At 39.9% G+C, this 18,925-nt stretch overlaps 1 protein-coding gene across 1 annotated transcript in view; it reads right to left on the minus strand.

Annotated features, from left to right (window-relative positions):
* Positions 1 to 1,800: 1,800 nt before the first annotated feature.
* The window catches only part of LRMDA (leucine rich melanocyte differentiation associated), a 641,727-nt gene continuing 624,602 nt past the window's right edge, over positions 1,801 to 18,925 (minus strand). Inside the window, exon 7 of the mRNA XM_048945601.1 lies at positions 1,801 to 3,950. Coding sequence (XP_048801558.1) covers positions 3,871 to 3,950 — 80 coding nt within the window. The 3' untranslated portion in view covers positions 1,801 to 3,870. The remainder of the gene's footprint in view (positions 3,951 to 18,925) is intronic.

Raw genomic sequence — 18,925 nt, forward strand, 5'->3', positions numbered from 1 at the left:
CCAGGGCCCTCTCCAATCTGGCCTTGAACACCTCCAGGGACGGGGCATCCACAACCTCTCTGGGCAGCCTGTTCCAGCACCTCACCACTCTCTCTGTAAAGAATTTCCACCTGACATCCAACCTAAATTTCCCCTCCCTCAAATCAAAACCATTTCCCTTTGTCCTGCAGTTATCAACCCTTTCAAAGAGTTGATTCCTCTCCTGTTTGTAGGCTCCCTTTAGGTATTGAAATGTTGCAATGAGGTCACTCCGCAGCCTTCTTTTCTCCAGGCTGAACAAACCCAGCCTGTCTTCATAGGGGAGGTGCTCCAGTCCCCTGATCACCTTCGTGGCTCTCCTCTGAACCCTCTCCAACAGCTCCCTGTCTTTTTTGTACTAGGGACTCCACACTTGGACACAGTATTCCAGATGGGGCCTCACAAGAGCAGAGTAGAGGGGGACAATCACCTCCCTGTCCCTGCTGGCCACCCCTCTTTTGATGGAACCCAGGATGCCATTTGCCTTCTGAGCCACAAGGGCACACTGCTGACTCACGTTGAGTTCATCTATCAAGACCCCCAGGTCCTTCTCCACAGGGCTGCTCTCAAGGACTGCTCCTTCCAGTCTGTACAGATGCCTGGGATTCCTCCGGCTCAAGTGCAAAACTCTGCACTTTGCCATGTTGAACCTCATCGGGTTCACCCGGGCCCACCTTTCTAGCCTCTCGAGGTCCCTCTGAATGGCATCCCTTCCTTCTACCGTGTCAACTGCACAATTCAGCTCGGTATCATCATCAAACTTGCTGAGGGTGCACTCGATTCCATCATAGATGTCATTGATAAAGATGTTAAAGACGCCGGGCCCAAGACAGACCCCTGGGGGATGCCGCTCATTATCGGCCTCCACCTGGACATAGAGCCATTGATGACTACCCTCTGTCTGCGGCCTTTCAACCAGTTTCTTATCCATCGAGTGGTCCACCCATCAAATCCACATCCCTCCAATTTGGAGATAAGGATGTGGTGGGGGACCATGTCAAAGGTCTTGTTCAAGTCCAGGTAAATGACATGGCTCGCCTTTCCCTTGTCCACCGATGCCGTCACTCCATCACAGAAGGTCAGCATGACCTTCCCCTGGTAAAGCTGTGCTGGCTCTCTCAGATCACAAGCCCATTCCTCATGTGATCAAGCATGTTATCCAGGAGGATCTGTTCCATGATCTTCCCAGGCACAGAGGTGAGACTCACCAGCTTGTAGTTCCTGGGGTCCTCCTTGCTCCCTTTCTTGTAAATGGGAGTGAAATGACACTTCCTCCAGTCATCCGGGGCCTCATCTGACAGCCACAACTTTTCAAATATGATGGAAAGCTGCTTGGCAACCACCTCAGCCAGCTCCTTCAGAACCCTGGGATGCACGCCATCCGGCCCTATAGACTTGTACACATTCAGTCTCATGAGGCTGTCTCGGACCTGCTCTGTCCTCACAGCGGGTGGGGATTTACCCCCCCAGTCCCCATCTAGATGTTTAGGGATGCAGGGCTCAATCCTTTTATCCTTTTGATTTTCCATAATCAGTGACATTTAATTTGAATTCCCTTTAAGCAAGTAGTAATTAGGGCTTTATCATATTTAACTATAGGTATATAATCCCTTAAGTCAAAACAGAAACGAAAATGGATGGCACTGTGATCAGATCTCTCATTCCAAAAATATTTTTTGCCTCCAAAGCTTTGCATGGAAGAAAACACTTCTGAAAATGATACAAATAGTTTTGACATTAGGCAAAGTAAACAAGCAAAATAAACATGGAAAAATCATACGGTCAGTTTGCAAGTGCTGTTTATTGTTTGAGGCAGGGTTAAAGCCTTTTATAAAGACAAGAACATATATGCAACCAGACTGAAAGTGACATTAGGTTATTCTAAACACCCGTATTCAGAACCTGCTGCTTATAATATGCCATGGCCAAAACACGTGTAGGCTTCAAAAAGAACAATATAATATGAACAAACAAGAACTGCTGTTATTTCAGTAGCCAAGAGAGAAGACAAGTGCCATAAATACTTTTAAGAACTATTTCTGGGGGAAAAAAAAGAAAAAAAAGAAAAAAAAATGGGCCTGTAGTTTTCCTTTCTCTAGTATCTCCTAGGATAACTTGCAGGACATTGTAACTATTGTAACTATGCAGGACATTAGCAGACTCATTACAAGTGACCAAAGCCTACTTTCCAAACACCAGTTTGTGTAGCAAGTGGTATGAACTAGATCACTCTATATTGTTCATCACTGATTTTAAGTATCTGCTTGATTTATTACAGACTTCTTGAGTAAATGAAGTCTTCCAGTTACTGTGCAAGGCCTCAAACCCTCAGCAGCAGCAAACTTTCCTCTGTCACTCCATCAGTCTTACTATTTTACACAGATCAAATTTTGTGATTGGCTTAAACATCCAGTTCACTTCTCCGCGCAAAAACAGTGGACAACTTCTAAAAATTAACATTTATCCTTAAGGAAAGTAAATTAAGAGCACCATCTAATTACAGACAAGCCAAACGCAGCCAGAGAGTGGTGACACTCAGCCAGGAACAATATGCATGCATTGTGAACAGTCCAGAGGACAGTATTTTTGCATATTCCTGTGCCAATCACACTGTAACTAGTAGCATTGAACATGATATATTTGTTAATTATCAGGATCATTTTTCACAGAAAGATGTTCATGATTCCAAGTATCTCAATCCGTTTCTCAGAGAATCAAGAAATAGGATATGCATTGTTGGTTTTTCACTGAAAACTTCACAGTAGCCTTTCTTATGTAGACTCCAAATTGGGATTACACTGAACTTTTCTCCAGAACATATTAGTAAAGCTGTTAATTATGTTAATTCCGCCAGTTACTTTTATTGACATTTTTCCCTGCTGAGTAATCATATCCATCTGGTGGCAATTTTATTTTACATCCCACTTTTTAAGCCCTTTTTTCCTTCCAAATTTAAGTGCTTAATTCTAAAGGCACTCTCTACACAACTAAAATATATATTGCATAATAAACCAGGAATAATATACACTGTCAATATTGTAATTGAGTGCCTTTCCAACTACAGAGAGAACCTATGCTACTATTGCAGTATTAAAAATGACCCCTCTTCTGAAGATCAAGGTAAACAAATTTGAGATGTTATTTAATAACTAGAAAATTTTGTTTGTCTGTAAAACTGCTCAAATCTTTTTCCTTCCCTTATAAGCAAAAATACAAATTGATTGTTCACTGATGAAATATTTTCTGGATATATCTTTTCGTGTTGAAAAAAAAGAGTAATCCATACAGGTTCATTTGTGGAAAAACCAAGAATACCCTGTGAAGAGGATTTGTGTGAGCATATAGGAGATGATAGAAACAAAAGCACTTAATTCACAAGAAAAAAAAAAACAAAAAAAACTTAGAGCAGATAAGGGGCTTTTTCATCTGAAATTATAGCCCTACTCTTTTATAAACACTTTGATATCACCAGCACTCTCACTCAACAGGCGAGGGGGAGATAAACATGCTGCTTTTGTGTGGCGCCAGCCAATGGAGCATGCTCAGTGAAGGCCCAGGTGTGACCCCGGCTCTCCTGCGTGCAGCAGCTGGACCGGGCAATCCATCATGCGCTCCTCCTGTCAGGCTGGGTGCTCTGCCACAGCTGTCTGTCACGCTGGTGGATGGGACCTGCTTAAAGGCAATCATGTCAATCTCTATGTGACTACTCAGACTGAGATGGAAGGATGATCTTGACAGGCCTGGCAAAGTCAGCAGAAGGCACTAGAGGACTTTAGTTACAGGCTTAAAATTTAGATTCAATTTGTGCTTCTCGTGTGGAGGGACTGAAGTGGCACGAAAGAATGCAGTGTTTTATAGCTGGTCGTCTCGGATGAATCTGTTGCCTTCGGAATGTTTTCCATAGTAAATGTAGCGACATTTTCCCAAGATGCCTACAGGAAAGAGGAAATGAATTGTAATTAGGAAAGTGGTGGAAATTACAATTAGGAAAGTGATGCAGAAGCACAAAAACAATTGAAAAATTTGAAAGAGGGAAGAGAATGGTTCTCTTGTCTTGTAAAAGAAAGTTTGTTCATTGGAAATATCCACTATTACCACTTCAATCAGCAGCGTGTAACCCACAGGGAAAATGTATGCTCAGATACCTGTGTGAGCTATCCTGTTCAACAAATATCCATAAATGTCTTCAAAAATTGAATCACGTTGGTACATCATACGTTGTATTTTAAATCACAGTAACCCTCTGCAGATTTTGAAAAACAGAGAACATGGATTGGACTCACATTCTGTACTGTCTGCAGTCTCCATACTCTATGTTTAAATGGTTTTCCCAGTGAATAATAAACAATTCCAATAGTTAACTATGCTAAATATCTGTGCACATGGAGAATGCTTTCAAAAATCAGTCAGAACACTGCTTTTGGGAGAGTAGGCACATTATTCTCTGTACATGCAGGAGGTAAGATGCCTGAGGAAGCTTTAACTGCTGTGACTGAGACATACATACCTGCAGATCTCACGACTTTATTCAAAAGCATCCCCTCTGGTGGTACTAAGTGGTATGCAAAAGCGTAAGTTCACAGTCACATCCCACCTGTGAACATCCTCAAAGATGCTAAATTTTACTAGCAGAGTTATTCTTTGTTCCCCCAGGCACATACAGTCAAATTAAAGTCACCTCTCACATACAGAAGTAAGGTGAAAGAGTCTCCTCTATCTTGGGAATGTCTAGCACAGCAAGTACTGACATACCTAGCTCATCCCCATAAGTGCACACATAACCTCGCCAAAAGGAGACAGTCACTGCCATACGTAAAGGGTAAAGATGGGGGAGGAGCTGACCCTCTACCCCCTGTAGTTCTGGCTTTCCACAACTCACATAGCAGGTATTGTAGCCACCTCCAGAATCAATGAAGTATGCAAGTTTTTATATTCTGCATCTATTTCTCCAGTGTAATGTGCACCAGATAAGAACCTAAAGTCTTGAAAGGCATGGGCTGTGGCCATGTAACCCATTCTCTTCTTTCCTTCTAAGACAGGACAGTAACCCATTCTTACAGAGAAAAAAAAATTGATTGTCCTGTCACTCATTGTGAAAAACACATTTCAGGAAAGCAGAAGTGGAGACAACATGGTGCAGAGCCTGATCCCACTCCCTTTCTCCACAGAGCTTTCATAATTTCAATTTCCATCATTTCAATAGTAAAACAGTTTCCACATGTAAAGCACGGTGTTTTCATTCCTAAACAAGCATCTAGCAAAAAGCAAATATTTTCCCCTAAACAGATGGTATTCCAAGTCAAACTGCAGCAGGCATTAGGTTGGTAACAAGGCCGTTTGGAGCTCTAAATGTAAAGGATATGAACAGTTTATTAATGGTATTATTCAGACTGCTTTTTCCCTGGCATTGATAGAAGTGTTGTTTGAGGTCTGCCGCATTTCTTGAGGACTGGAAGCAAGACTGTTTATAGAGATGCTGGTGAGAGAGAGCTGTTTGATGAATGCTGGAGACTGTAGCTAGGTGTCAGCGCTTAGAAAATGAGGCAAGGACATGAGGTATTAATATTGTCAATGATCTCTTGACAGGAAAACAGATACTGCATTCACCGTCAGATTTAAATAGACATCAAGTGCATTAATGACAAAAGGGCAGACTTCAAACAAAGGGGGCTGTATGGTGCTGCACTGAGTGAGTCTCCGAGTTGGCAATAACCTGATCTGAAAAGACACTGTCAGGACTACAGACAGGCCCCGAATTGTGTGCGGTGACAGAAAACAGAGATGCTGACAGAGATACCAGTGCCATATTATGCCAAGTATATTCCTGCGCTGTCTTCAGCCCTAACTAAATCTGACATCATTTCCTATCGCTTATAGTATTCTCCTCTGCTCCAGCAGAATATTTCTCCCCAGACATCATTACAAACTCCAGTGTAGTTTTAAAGTTACTGGCAGGCCTGTTCTGTCATGGAGGTTGGGTCTAGAGGCCTAAGGATAACCTCAGTCAATCTAAATTTGGAGCTTGCTGGAGAAGTGCTCTCATTTTCACTGATATCTCAGCTACTTGAGGTGATCTGAACGCTAAAGTGTGAGGAGCTGTCACCTTGAATAAAATCCTCAAAGTAAAGATGCTCGGTTCCTGGGATGTTCAGCAAAGATGTCGGACAGTCTGGCAGCAGGAAATGAAATCCAGCTGCTGCTGCTCGCCTGGGGATAAAGGTGCTTGGGCTAGTGACAGTTAAAGTCAGCTGAAATTTTTGAACTCCTGCAGCCTACAATTGTTTAAATTAAGGAAGTGTTGTCTCCACAGAGATTCCCTACCAAGGCATACAGCTGTGATTCAATTGCCAGGCATATTACACACACACTGCTCAGAGAGTCTTGATAAAAGCATAGTTGAAAATGCTGCCATGAAACTCTATTTATCATAAAGGTTATTTGTAAAACAATAACCTGGCTCATAAATTAAATGCAGTGACTGCTTGGGTTTTGTTTTGTTTTCTCTCTCCTTCTCCAACCTCCCTTCGACATCTGCAGAAAACCAAGAACTACAAAAAGCTGCAGTAAGGAGTCTGATGCTAAGATAAGTTGTACATGAATTTCAGCATTCTGCAGTTTGCCATCCTGCCCATCTGCAATTCTACTCTCTTCTTCCAGTTCAGGGGCGTGAGCACACTTGAGATTTTGCACACAGACAGGGGGAGGAACAAGGGGGAAACAATAAATCCGTGACTTTTGTGTTGTTTTTTAATTAAAATATCCAGCATTGGCCATAATAAGCTAAGTACACCTCCGATGCATCAAAACAACATACAGCATCCTGAATGAGGTTTCTGCTCATGGTTCTTGAGAAATGACAACACAAGGTCTCTTGAGGGATCATCTTCCCCCAAATGAGGCTTCTAATTTTTCTTAAGTAGCTGCTTCTACCATCACCACAAGCTGTTAAAACTATAATTATGAAAAAAATGCATTGGAAAAAATCATTTTTTAATTCACTCTTTATCTTTTAAATGTTTTTCCTTTTCAGAATGGATGTTCTAATTATGCTGGTAAGTAATGACCTTGCAGTTGCTTGCATGTGTTTTGGTATCAGTCTTTCTTCACAAACACATTGTAATGTCAGCAACACCAGCTTTTCCCTAGCTGAGGGAAAACCCAATTATCCAAATAAATAAATAAATACATACATGCATACTAAAGCGCATGAAAAATTGTTCAAGTCATGTTTGCTCCTTTTAAATTGGGCACGTGTTTCAGAGAGCTACTGTGCAATTGGGTCTCCGGACACTTTCCCAGAGTAAGAAAAGTTTGTAGATCTTCATGTATTATGTAGAAAATAGTAAAAAGAATTTGCAGTGAGATGCACTAGATTTATAGATAAGACGGACTCAGCTATTGGTCCAAATTCAGCTGAAGCCAACAGAAGCCTAAGGGAAATGTTATCTGGTAGTATCTCATGGTCTCTCTTAGGTCACACTTCTTTTTTCTAATAAATAACTGCTCTGCATCTATTTGAAACACCTTTCTATCATCATTGTGAGGGGCATCTGCTAGCAGCACAGCCTTCTCTGACAGCATTCATCTTTCTTTAAAAAGCAATGGCTAAAACTAAACAGTCAAGTCAAAACCTCAGCTTCTCCCACTCAAAACTATTGTCACATCTGCTCAAGATGCCCCTCAGGCACCCATTTTAACATCAAATGTTTTTAACAAACCCTTCTCCAACTGCGAACAACAAAGTATTCACAATTTAAATTGTTTGCCAAACACATTGGTTTACAGCATACAGCAGGTAACGCATTTCAGCATACAGTCCCTTGCCTACCTATCATGTAGATTAACATGCGGTTAGCCCACTGTGGTCAGACAGAGTGAGAAGATTGTTCATACATAGACTCAATATTCTAATGGGATTTCACTTTGCCTAAGTTTAATTTGAGTACAGTACCTAAATCCTCCACTGCCAATTTGTATTTGATCCATATTCATCTCTTTTTCCACAACCTGCTGTTGTATAGTTTTGCTATGGGCTATTAAACAGCTGCCATGTTCCACCAAGAAGCTGGGTGCATTTCACTGTGGTTATACTACCAATCTGCAAATTGTTTTGAGACCCTTCAGGATGAAATATCAATACCATTATCTTTTTTTTTTTTTTCTTTTTATTTTTTTTCCCCACAAGCACTTGGGCATTTTCTACAATTAATGAACAGAAGTTGCAAAATTCCCTTAAATATTAATACGAACTTCCTTCACAGGAAATAATTCCCTACCTACAACATTCAGAGGAGAATAAATACTTATCTACAAATAATTTCACATCTACAATGCTACTGATTTAGGCAAATCAGTTGCAGTAATTTCCAAGTCTAAAATCCCTTTATCTAAAGGTATAAGTGAAGCTGTTTTGAAACAACAAAAAAAAATCCTTTTGGTCAGGAGTTCAAGAATTTTTCTTTTTATGTTTGTCTTCATGGAATATTAACAACTTTACATCTACTTGATAATTTCTTTTATTTTAAATTAAGTGAAGCACTAGGGTTTGTCAAGAAACTAGGAAACTAATAGTCTCAGACTTTTAGTAACATATATTTGGTAACATATAGACTATTTTGTTCTGATCAATCAGCATTATGCATATACTCTCACAGTCATTCTAGTGTTGTGCTTTTTAAAAAAGATAAATGAAAAATCATTCTAATTATACCTGAGCTATTTATTCTATAATCATCATTAAGAACATGAAAGCAACTACATGCCGTAAAAAGCATCAAAGTATTTTCAAACACATTTTCAAAATACTTGCTTTTTTATCCTCAAGAAATATTTTCTGACACAAACTAATTGAAATGGACCATCTAATTATTTTAAAACAAGAAAATAAAACTTTTTAAAAAATGCCTGAAACTCAGGCAAATCAGCCCAATATTTGCGCAGTACAGATTCATGAAAAGCTTCACAGAACACAAGGTTGGACTTGAGGAGAATGTGAGAGGAAGGGAAGATGCTAACTACCCAACAGTGATAGTGATAGAAAAATAGAGAATAAACAGAAAGTTGACATGGGCCCAAGCAGTGAGCTTTTAGTTTTACTGAGTCATGTGGCTGTAACACAAGGGAGATACTTTACAAATGTAAAAAATGAACTTCATTTATTTTTCTCAAAAACACTGAATGCCTTTCCAAGTCACTCAATCTTCAAAGGTCATTCACTTGCTTTAAATTTTAGACATTCTAGGCATTCATTTATTTGTTGTCAGGCCTTCCAGTTGTTTTTGTAGGTATGTAGAAACAAGAACAATAGTATGAGGAATTAGGAACAATAAATCATTTACCTTTTGTGAACTGTTAAAGCCAAAAGCAGAAAAGAATGCATTTGAGGGTTTTGTGACCCATTATGAATTTAGTTACAATTTTATAATGATAAACTTAATGAAGGACAGAAATGGCATGAGTTATAGAAGGACTTCTTGTTCTTCACACTTGCTTTTGGTGAAACAGAACAATTGTTCCTACTGAATATGCTCCAGCCTGTAAAGTTTCTGACACAGGAACCAGAGATCAGCTGGAAGATAAGTGTAAGGGACCATCTAAGTCACTAAGTGTTCTTGGAGCAGCAAAGTATGTAACTCCAAGAGATCTACTTGAGCTTTCACCATGTCCTGCCAACATAAAACCCAGTGCCACGCAGCAAACAAATCACTGTCAGTATGGAAGAGCTCAAGCTAAAAAATGCAACGTGATCCAGAAGAACAGAAGAGCTGCAGCTGTTAGTGTCAACATGGAGGAATCCATGCCCACTACCATTCAACCTGCTTGTTGTGGCTGCAGCTCCCAGAATGCCTGACTACATGTGGGATTCAAGGCAAAAGGTCAAGACTCCTTAAACCAGTGCAGTGGGAACAATAGAAAGAGGCTCATACAGCCAACAAGGAAACAAAAATACTTTGGTTGCGCTACAGCTGCAAGAGACTGAGACATGTCCAGTCCTCATGCAGGCTAACCCCCCTTTCAGTCGTTTCTAGCAATAGGTGCACACATGAAGGGTCACTCCAGTGGTGACAGAACACAAATTCCCACTCTCCTGTCAGTATGCTCAGTCCCCCTGACAGCCAATTTCCCAGGGCCCTCACACTCTGAAACCCCTCCTTTCCATTCTCATCCTTTTCTATGGAAATTCCCGCTGGTCTATTTCCCCATTATAAGAATTTTGAAGGAGAGATGAGTACAGTGGGCATCTTTTACAGTCACGTCTCTCTCCATGTCTGCGTCACTATCCTGTATCCATTTCTTTTGTCTTGCTTATTTTGACCTATATGTTTGTGAGCACCTAATGGGAAGCCTGTACCTCTCTATAAGTTCCCCCGATGGAAAAAGCAACTTGCCCCGATCATCACCCTCCCTCTGTGGGTAGCACTGCTAAAAGAAAGGTAGCCTTTGCATTCAGGGAGATGAATTACCTCTTTGCTCTGCTCCCTGTGCAGGGATTCCAAAAAATGATGATATTTTCCTCTGGACACACAGAGCATGAAGTGGTCCCTCAGACTGAATGAAATTACTGAACAGCACAAAATTAAATCTACATCCACTCTGTGGCAGTGGTGTTGGAATTACACACCTATTTTAGAGCTGAGAAGAATCAGAGCAGGGAAACTAAGACTCTGAATTATTGCAAGTATCCTGCACAGACAAGTGCTGTGACATGTCAAGTCTCACTGGCCTGTTGGAAGGTGGGAGAAGGGGGAGTATGTGGAGAAGTGAGAGCAGGGGGTTGGGAAGGAAAGCAGTCAACAGGGAGAGGATGTTGGAAAAATTTGCAGTGAAGGTGATAGGAATACAAAGATGTGAAGTTTGCATCCCAGGCCAAGGGAGCTGCATAAATGTTCAGTGTAAACTAGCAGTCAAGCTGATGTGTGATAAAGTGCAGCCTGCTGTAAATACACTTCAGGGCTCTCAAAGCAGCTGGGATGAAACTTGTAATTTGGAAGATGGGAGGGAGTAAAAGAAAAAAGAGAAAAGAAAAAAAATGCACTGCAAGCTTTTTCTCACATAATCTGTTACTGGAAAATTGAGAAGCTTGTCCAAGTCCGTGGGAATAAGCTGATGAGCTGATACTTAATAATAAACCATATTGTGTCATGGTGCAGAGTCATCTAGATCCATTCAGGCCACAAACTATATTACTTTATACAGCCCTGGCTGACATACATTTAAAGCCCTCTACACATTAAGGAGCCATTAGGCTGACAGATTAAAAGTTATCTTGGAGCTAATGTTTCCATTATGCGTATCCTGGCAGTGGAACAATCAACACACTGTTCCTCAGATGTCATACTTTGTTTAAAAAAGGGTAGGGGGAAGAAAAGGGGGAAAAGGAGGGTATCTGTCCCTCCTTGAATGACACTGACATGATCAGCTTTGATCTGGCCATGTGCTGTCTACAGAATCTTTACTGTTGGCTAAAATAGGAGCATTTAGGGCATATTACTTTAAATCATTAACCAGTCCCATACTCCTCTGGGTATCATTGTTACACTTTAAGGTCCCACACTTGGGATTTCTTTGGAAGCTTTCCATGCTTATTGTAACCATCATCAGAGAAATATGCTGGGGGTGGGTAGAGGGTGTCTCACTCTGAAGAAAATGAAGCAAGAAGTACCAAATGTAAACTGTAAAATGTGAATGTTTTTCTTGTTTTTGTTTTTCTTTTTCCTCCATCCTTACTATGCTCACTCTCTGAGATAGTGACAGGGATTGACTTAACACGGGCTTTACAACAAAATATTTCTTACTGAATGTGCTGAAATTTTTAAGCAGATGTTTCTAAATTTTCAGGCACATAAATTGTATATGCAATTTTAAAGAAACCCAAATACACAGGAAATATCTTACAAGCACACCCGATATAGCAGGTGAAATCGTACTTAAAATTATATATAGAGAATTCCACTCTTGAGGGAGATGGAGAAAAAGACAGGTGGGTTAACAGTTCTTTTCGTCTTTTTAACATTTCCTCATAGATCCCATTTGCTTATACGTAGTCTAAATAAAAGCAGTAGACTAAAGGCTGACCAAATAACTGTAAGGACCCAATACCAACCGACTGCTAAATATCCCCTCGTCTTTCAAGCTGTGTCGGAGCAGCTCCATCGCTCCCTGCTGACGGCAACTACCGAGGACCAGCAGGGGCCCCAGCCAGCAGCTGGCAGCAACAGCACTAGAGGGCAGCATGCATTTGTCTAACGAACGAATGCGCCAGCCAGCGAAATACTCCACTTTGGCAATTAAAGCAATACTGTTTGTTGGTTTTGCAGCCAATTTCTTGTTCTGTCTCGATCAAAGCCTGTGTTCATGCTTTCAGCCTCTCGCCCAGGAGTCTGACTGCTGGTGGAAGAAACTCGGAGAGCATCAGATTGTGTACACAGATGGCTGCAAAGAGGATGTCACCACGTAGTGGTCTGAACAAAAGACTCAAACTGTATGGGAGGGAGGTGATGGCTGAGCACACCACAAGCTCCCAGAGCATGGGGTGACACTTGCTGGCCTCGCGAAATGTAAATGTTAGGGCTATGTTAATGTTAGAACCATCTTTCTATTGCTTTTGATAAAGCACCAGTGTGACCATTGAAATGATGCTAAGAGACACTTTTATTATATTTGGAATGGTGGGCAAGGAGGTTGTAAAATCCTCTCTCTAATGTATATTAAAGTTCAGCTGTTCAGCATACATTCACCACACTAACTTAAAATATTTTCAGTTAATTTGGCTAACATATGCAAAAATAGCATTTCTGTAGGCTGCTCTATACTTTGGTATACATTCTACTAATGATATGCACATTAATCAGCAATGGAATTAAACCATTAAGAATGACAGAGTCATTAAGAAAACAACAAGTGAGTATAATTACATTGTACTTCACAAACTTTTACCATGCATAGACTGCATTAGGAATAAAATGTGAGGGGAAAAATAGGAAGGAAAAAAAAAAGGAAGCAAGTTATTTCAGTAAGTATGATAGAATTAAACAAATGTACCATGATTTATGGGACAGAAAGCAAACATTTGGAATAATTGTTTGGAAAGTCTGCAAGCATTCCAATAAAATTACAAATTCATATATGAAAAAAAATTGAGCAGTAGAGTCCTTCTGGAGAGTTTAGACACGAATTTGGCTCATCCCATGAGTAAAACTTGCTTTCGGACCTCAAATGTGTTCCTGCTGGAGAAGTTCACATTAGGGAAAAAAAAATAAAAAAATAAAAAAATTCAAAATTCAGTTTGGCTCAACTGGTTCGAAATTTCTCAGGAGAGTTAGGTGAAATAAAGACAAGTTACTTTTCATTTTAAAAGCTGGGAAAGAAAGTCTCTCAAACAAAATTAAAGAGGCTAATGAAATAGTGCTGCTGTCACATTATGATGCAGTTAAGGGAAACTTCTTTGCATGCCATTACTCGGTTCTTTCCATAACTCCTTCCCCGGAAACAAAGGAAACATTTAACAAATCGCTAATGATAGGATTGCTAAGATTCTTTCTAACAGAGAACTAAGCACTCTTAAGGAGCTGATACTACAAGGACCTGAGTTCCCTTGATTTGCAGTGGAAGCTGAAGGCATTTAGCATTCTGTGAGATACATCCAGACCCCACATGGCCAGTGAGATCTTTTCCCTCTTCTGCTGCTGTATGCCACCAAATGAAATCAGAAATGCATCTGGATGCAAGCAGCCAAAATGTTCAGCAAATACCTAGTTCTATGGACCAAGCCTCTTCTGTCTCTTAATATAATTTAGTTCTCTGCTATATCACATCTACACCACCATCTGCTACGCCAAATACTTGCTGGTCATAGTCTAATTCCCCAACATTGGCCGCCCCTAGTACTGAATGCCAAAATATTGTCATTGTTTCCTATCTCCAACTCTTCCCTCCCCCTCCCTCCCCCTCCGCTTCCTCAGCCTTCTTTTCAAAACATGCTAATGAGAAAGGGGCTGAAGTTTAAATCACAAAGGACAGCAGAATGCAGTTTACAAGAGTACTTTTAGCCTCTGTGGAAGCTTTTGCTAAAGATAAAAGATAGGAGGCTAAGGAATAGCTCAAGAGAGGCACATTAAAACCTCTCCATTAGGGTCAGAGTCATTAAAGTTTAGTCAAAGCACCAAAGACTTTCTAACAAGTATTATGCTTCGTAAACGTTTTCCACTGGAGCACGGATATTGGTGAGAGCTTTTGGAGTGTGTCAGTTAATCAGTATTCACCCATTTTGACAGCTTGAAATATTACTCACTTATTTGGCTGGTTCAAATTTGTCAGACTTGACTATGTTGTAAGTTAACATGTCCCCGTGTTAAAAAGGAGCCAACTGGCAAATGTGAACATTGGACCTAATAAAACACATCTGGCCAAACAATCAAGCAACACTGATCACTGTATCACTCACAAGCACAAATTAACAGCAACTGTCTCTGAGACTACCAAGGTAAACAGGAAGCAATAACCTGCTGCCACTTCTGTACCAAATGCCCTTTAACTGGTTAACTGAAAAGATAAAGACTGCAGCATTGTTTCCAAGACATTCAATTGCTCGGTTAAAGCTACATAAACGTTTTAGATTGCTTGGGTCATTTACTGATACAAGAGGAAGAAATGCTCTGAAAAGAAGCCGTCCCCCAATCCAGAGAAGGGTTTTCTGCCAAAGAAGCCCCATCTGTCACGGGAAGGCCACTTAGTCAATGGCTTTCACAGGTAGTGCTCTTCACCTTTGCTCTCACAATGGCTTCCACCGAAACACAGAACCAGAAAGTGCTCTGCAGGTATCAGTTTGTCCTTCAATGGCCATCCCATGGATTCACACCTAGAAAGCTGGTCGCATGCAGCCCGTTTGGTTAAACACATCCAAGAACAGGGTACAACACTGCTGCTGTCAAACCTGGGGCAACCCTGGTTTTGTCCTGGAGGAGGAAATGCTGAGAGCTGTGCTATCAGGCACGGTGATTTCCATCGCATCCTTTGTACTCTCTGACAGCAGCAATGCACAACACAACTGCCCTGTTGAAGACCTCAAAGATCTCAAAACAATAACAAAAAATGATTCAAGAAAGATCTTTTTCAAGGATAAGGAAAGTTTAACCACTTACGTGTGTGCAGCAAACTCCCTGGTCCTTTCAGAGAGGCTCCTGGGAAGCAGCTACATGCTACTGAAATACTTCAGTCTTTGCGTAAAAAAAGCTTGGCTTCCCTGTTGGCATCTCTGCTGAGAACAGACGCTCACCCTACTCAGAAAACATCAAACGTGGCTTTCTGCTAGCCGCGGCTGGAGTGCAGCTGAATACTGAAGGCTGGGGGAGGAGAGGTCGTCAAGGAAGCAGTAGTTAACGGGGCAAAGTGAGTGTTATAATCCCCAAATTGCAGTTGGACTGAATGTTTTCAGACAATTTGCCTGTCTAAACCAAGACAGTATCATTTTTCTTTCTTCTAGGAGAGGGTTAAGAATAATCTGAAGCTGGAAAATGGTTGCTGTTGATACTAGTGAGGCCTTCTCTTTAACTAGATCCTTCAGGAAAAAACAAATTAATCAACAGCCAGCTGAAGTGGGTTTAATGATTGCATTCTGCATACAATCAGCTTTTCCCTTTTCAAGGGCCATCAATATGTCAAGGGAAGACATATCTGAAGGATATAGCTCTTAACATCAAGGTTATCTATTCTCCACAAGGCTCCCACTCCTTACTGGGCTGATACTTTACACTGCCTGTGTCTAACATTTTCATCAACTCTGCAATCAATCAAGGTAATAATGTTGTGCAAAAAATCAATTAACAACGCAATTAAACTTTCCTTATTATCTCAAAGGGCTGAAATAATACCTAAAGGGAAGATAGACTCACTGAATGCAGACATCCATAACCCAATGTGAAAGTGAATTATGAGGTTAGACAGATGCAGGCATGTACTGGCGCTGTTATTTTCAAAGGGATATATCTCATCCAGGCAGTGTATCAGTCACCGCCAATCCCATACCCTAAAATTCCGAATTACTTTTAAGAAATATACGATGTGCAATATCCATTTCATATTCTCTTTTAGAGATAAACCCCCCAAAATCTGAACAGGAGTATTATTCAAAGACAAAATGATCTTTCAAAGAGAACATAAAATATAAAAGCTATAATAACATTTACATCTGTATACCACCCATGTCTGTAAATGCGGGTCATCAATTATACATAATCTGTAGTGAATAAGAAACAGAAGAAGCAGCACATTTAAAGCCCAAAGGCTCATATTTGCAAATACCTTGCATCAAGTACGCTGAAGGAAGAGCCCCAAAATAAACACAGGCAGTAACAACGGTGAGGACTGAACTATCACTCACCGAAAATAAGACAGAGTACCTGTATTATTTTGTAATTACATTTAACCCTCATGGAAACATCATTCCCAAGAGCTGAGAGTTTTAAAGTGCATTGAAAGAAGACAATTAACCCCTTGCTGCTGGGAGGATTTGGCTTTTTGCATAAAGATGTTTAAGGATCAGAGCACTCAGCACACCAACACAATGGAGTTAATACAGTTAGGAGCCGAGGTACAATAGTCATGTGTCAGGGCTGCATAGATAAGGATTTGTAGGAGAAAAAAGAAAAGTAAAGAAAGAATATACCTAAAATCAACTACCATAGAGTTATCTTACTAGTCCCCAGGGTCAAACAAAAAAATGCTTCAATACAAAGAAAATGACCATGACGACACGAGGTGTTTTTTATTGTTGTTGATATTTTTTTTGACACCTATCATTTTCTATCACACAACCTGAGCATCCCCTCACAGCCCCCCTTATTCATTTCTCAACACACACATACTCTGCCTCCAGCCTCCGTTGTTTTGATTCAACACAGAAAAAAGATAATGAAACTAGAAAAAAACATTTAAGGAAAGAGAAATCTATGGCAATGACAAGGTAGGATCACATCCTGCAGTAAGCTCAAATTCAGAAAAAAAATTCAGAAAAGGAGGAGGTTTCCCTGACACACTACACTTTGAATTCCTCCATTAAAGGGATCTCTGTGACTGTGTTAGCAGAGGTGTTCTACAAAGCAGTTCTCCCAGCAGGATTTGCTTAAGCACATAACAGCTGCAGTTCATAAATGGTCTATTTTTACACTTAGCTCACGTAGTGCAAGAGGCTTGTTTGGACCAAGAACATCTTTTTTTTTTTTTTTTTTTTTTTTTTAATTCTCTCTGGTTTTGTCTTTCTTTTGCACTTCCTGCTCTCCTCCTTGCTGCCTCCCATGCTGTGGAGTCAGCCATGGGTGAGACCCAAATACGTGAATTTGAAACTAAATCTTGCACAGTTTTTGAAACCTTGCACACTTTTTCTGCATGGGTTTGGGGCATTAGTATTATTCTACGATTAGAGAATTCAACCATTACTATTTTAACCTTAAGGAACATAATTAATATGTTTTCATTTTCAATGACTTCATTGTGTGTCTATCAACTGGAACCACTCCTGCTGTGTATTTGATTCCACTGATGATGGGGTGTGTTGGATTTTAAATGATGTGCTAGCACTTCTGTTCCCTATATACTCTAGTTTATGTGTTATTCATGACTTGCATTTGGAGACATGGATGATACACAGATGTAAATGTTATTAAAGCTTTTTTATTTTAGATTCATTGTGAAAGACTTCTTTGTTTTCAGATAATTCTCTTAACCATCACAAATAATCAGCTATACATGACATTGTGTTGAGACTTTTCTTTCCTGTTAAGCTTTTTGATGAAGAGATTTTTTTTTCCCTCCCTAATGCTCTCCATCAAAATAAAATACAGGATGAACTGACAGACAGCAGAGTTACACCTGCAGGAGAACTTACAAGTAAACCATTTTTTTTGTCATAGACTCATTACGCAGAACCAAAACCAAAATATATTTCATTTTTGAATAGCTGTCAGTGCTGTAGATCCCAGTTTGAGAGGGTTGTGACTGGCATCACCCTCAAACACCACATTCATATTTCTCAGGAATTCAGCATGAACATGATATAGAAAAAGGCAAATTGCCAACCCATGTTTCCCTAGCTTCTTTTTCATTTAGATTCAAGTCATTTTAGATCAACAGTTCTATATAATTTTAAAAACACCTATAACTATATAACAGACAGATCGTGCATCTTTTTTGCATCAGTGTTATGAAAAAGTTAAACAGCAGTATCTACATAAATGTACAAAACGCATCAGCTTTGCAAAGCATTATCCAGCCTGTAGTCTTAGGCGCCTTTTTTTTTGGTGACAGACAAAACACCATTAAATTTTTTCATCATCATTTATTTAAGGCAAAGGGTGAGCAGGTAGATTTGTGTTTCTGGACTGGTAAATCTTCAAGATGCTTGTGGGAGGCTTCTGTATTTAGGTATGTAGATGCAACCATGTAACTTTGAACTGAAAGAAACATGCTCTAAAAATGCCATTTTTAATCAGTAATAATTCTGTCATTGGGCCATTTTTTTGTGCATCCTCATATATTTTCTTTCAATTAAGTTGAACCTCATTTCCAACGTGAAATTTTAGAGTTCTCAATACTTTTGCATTACAAAAAAAAAATCTTTTTTTCAGATTTTTTTAATTCCTCTATTTTATCCTTTAAGCCTATAATACACTTCAGCAGCTTCTCTGTAGAAGTTAAATACAGAGAAACCACAATAAAAAGGATTTATTTGCCTGAAATTCAAATTTCTTATAAAAATCTAACTAGGAGTAGTTTACTTAGATCATACAATGGATTGACCAAGAAAATAGAGTGTCTTCTGCTGTAGGAGTAGGGTGCTTGTACTAACCAACATACCATTTTACAAAAGATTCATATTTGTTGTGAAGAGTTGCTGAAAAGGGAGTGTTCTGAC

Source organism: Lagopus muta, chromosome 5 (assembly GCF_023343835.1).
Source record: "Lagopus muta isolate bLagMut1 chromosome 5, bLagMut1 primary, whole genome shotgun sequence".
Lineage (NCBI taxonomy): Eukaryota > Metazoa > Chordata > Aves > Galliformes > Phasianidae > Lagopus > Lagopus muta.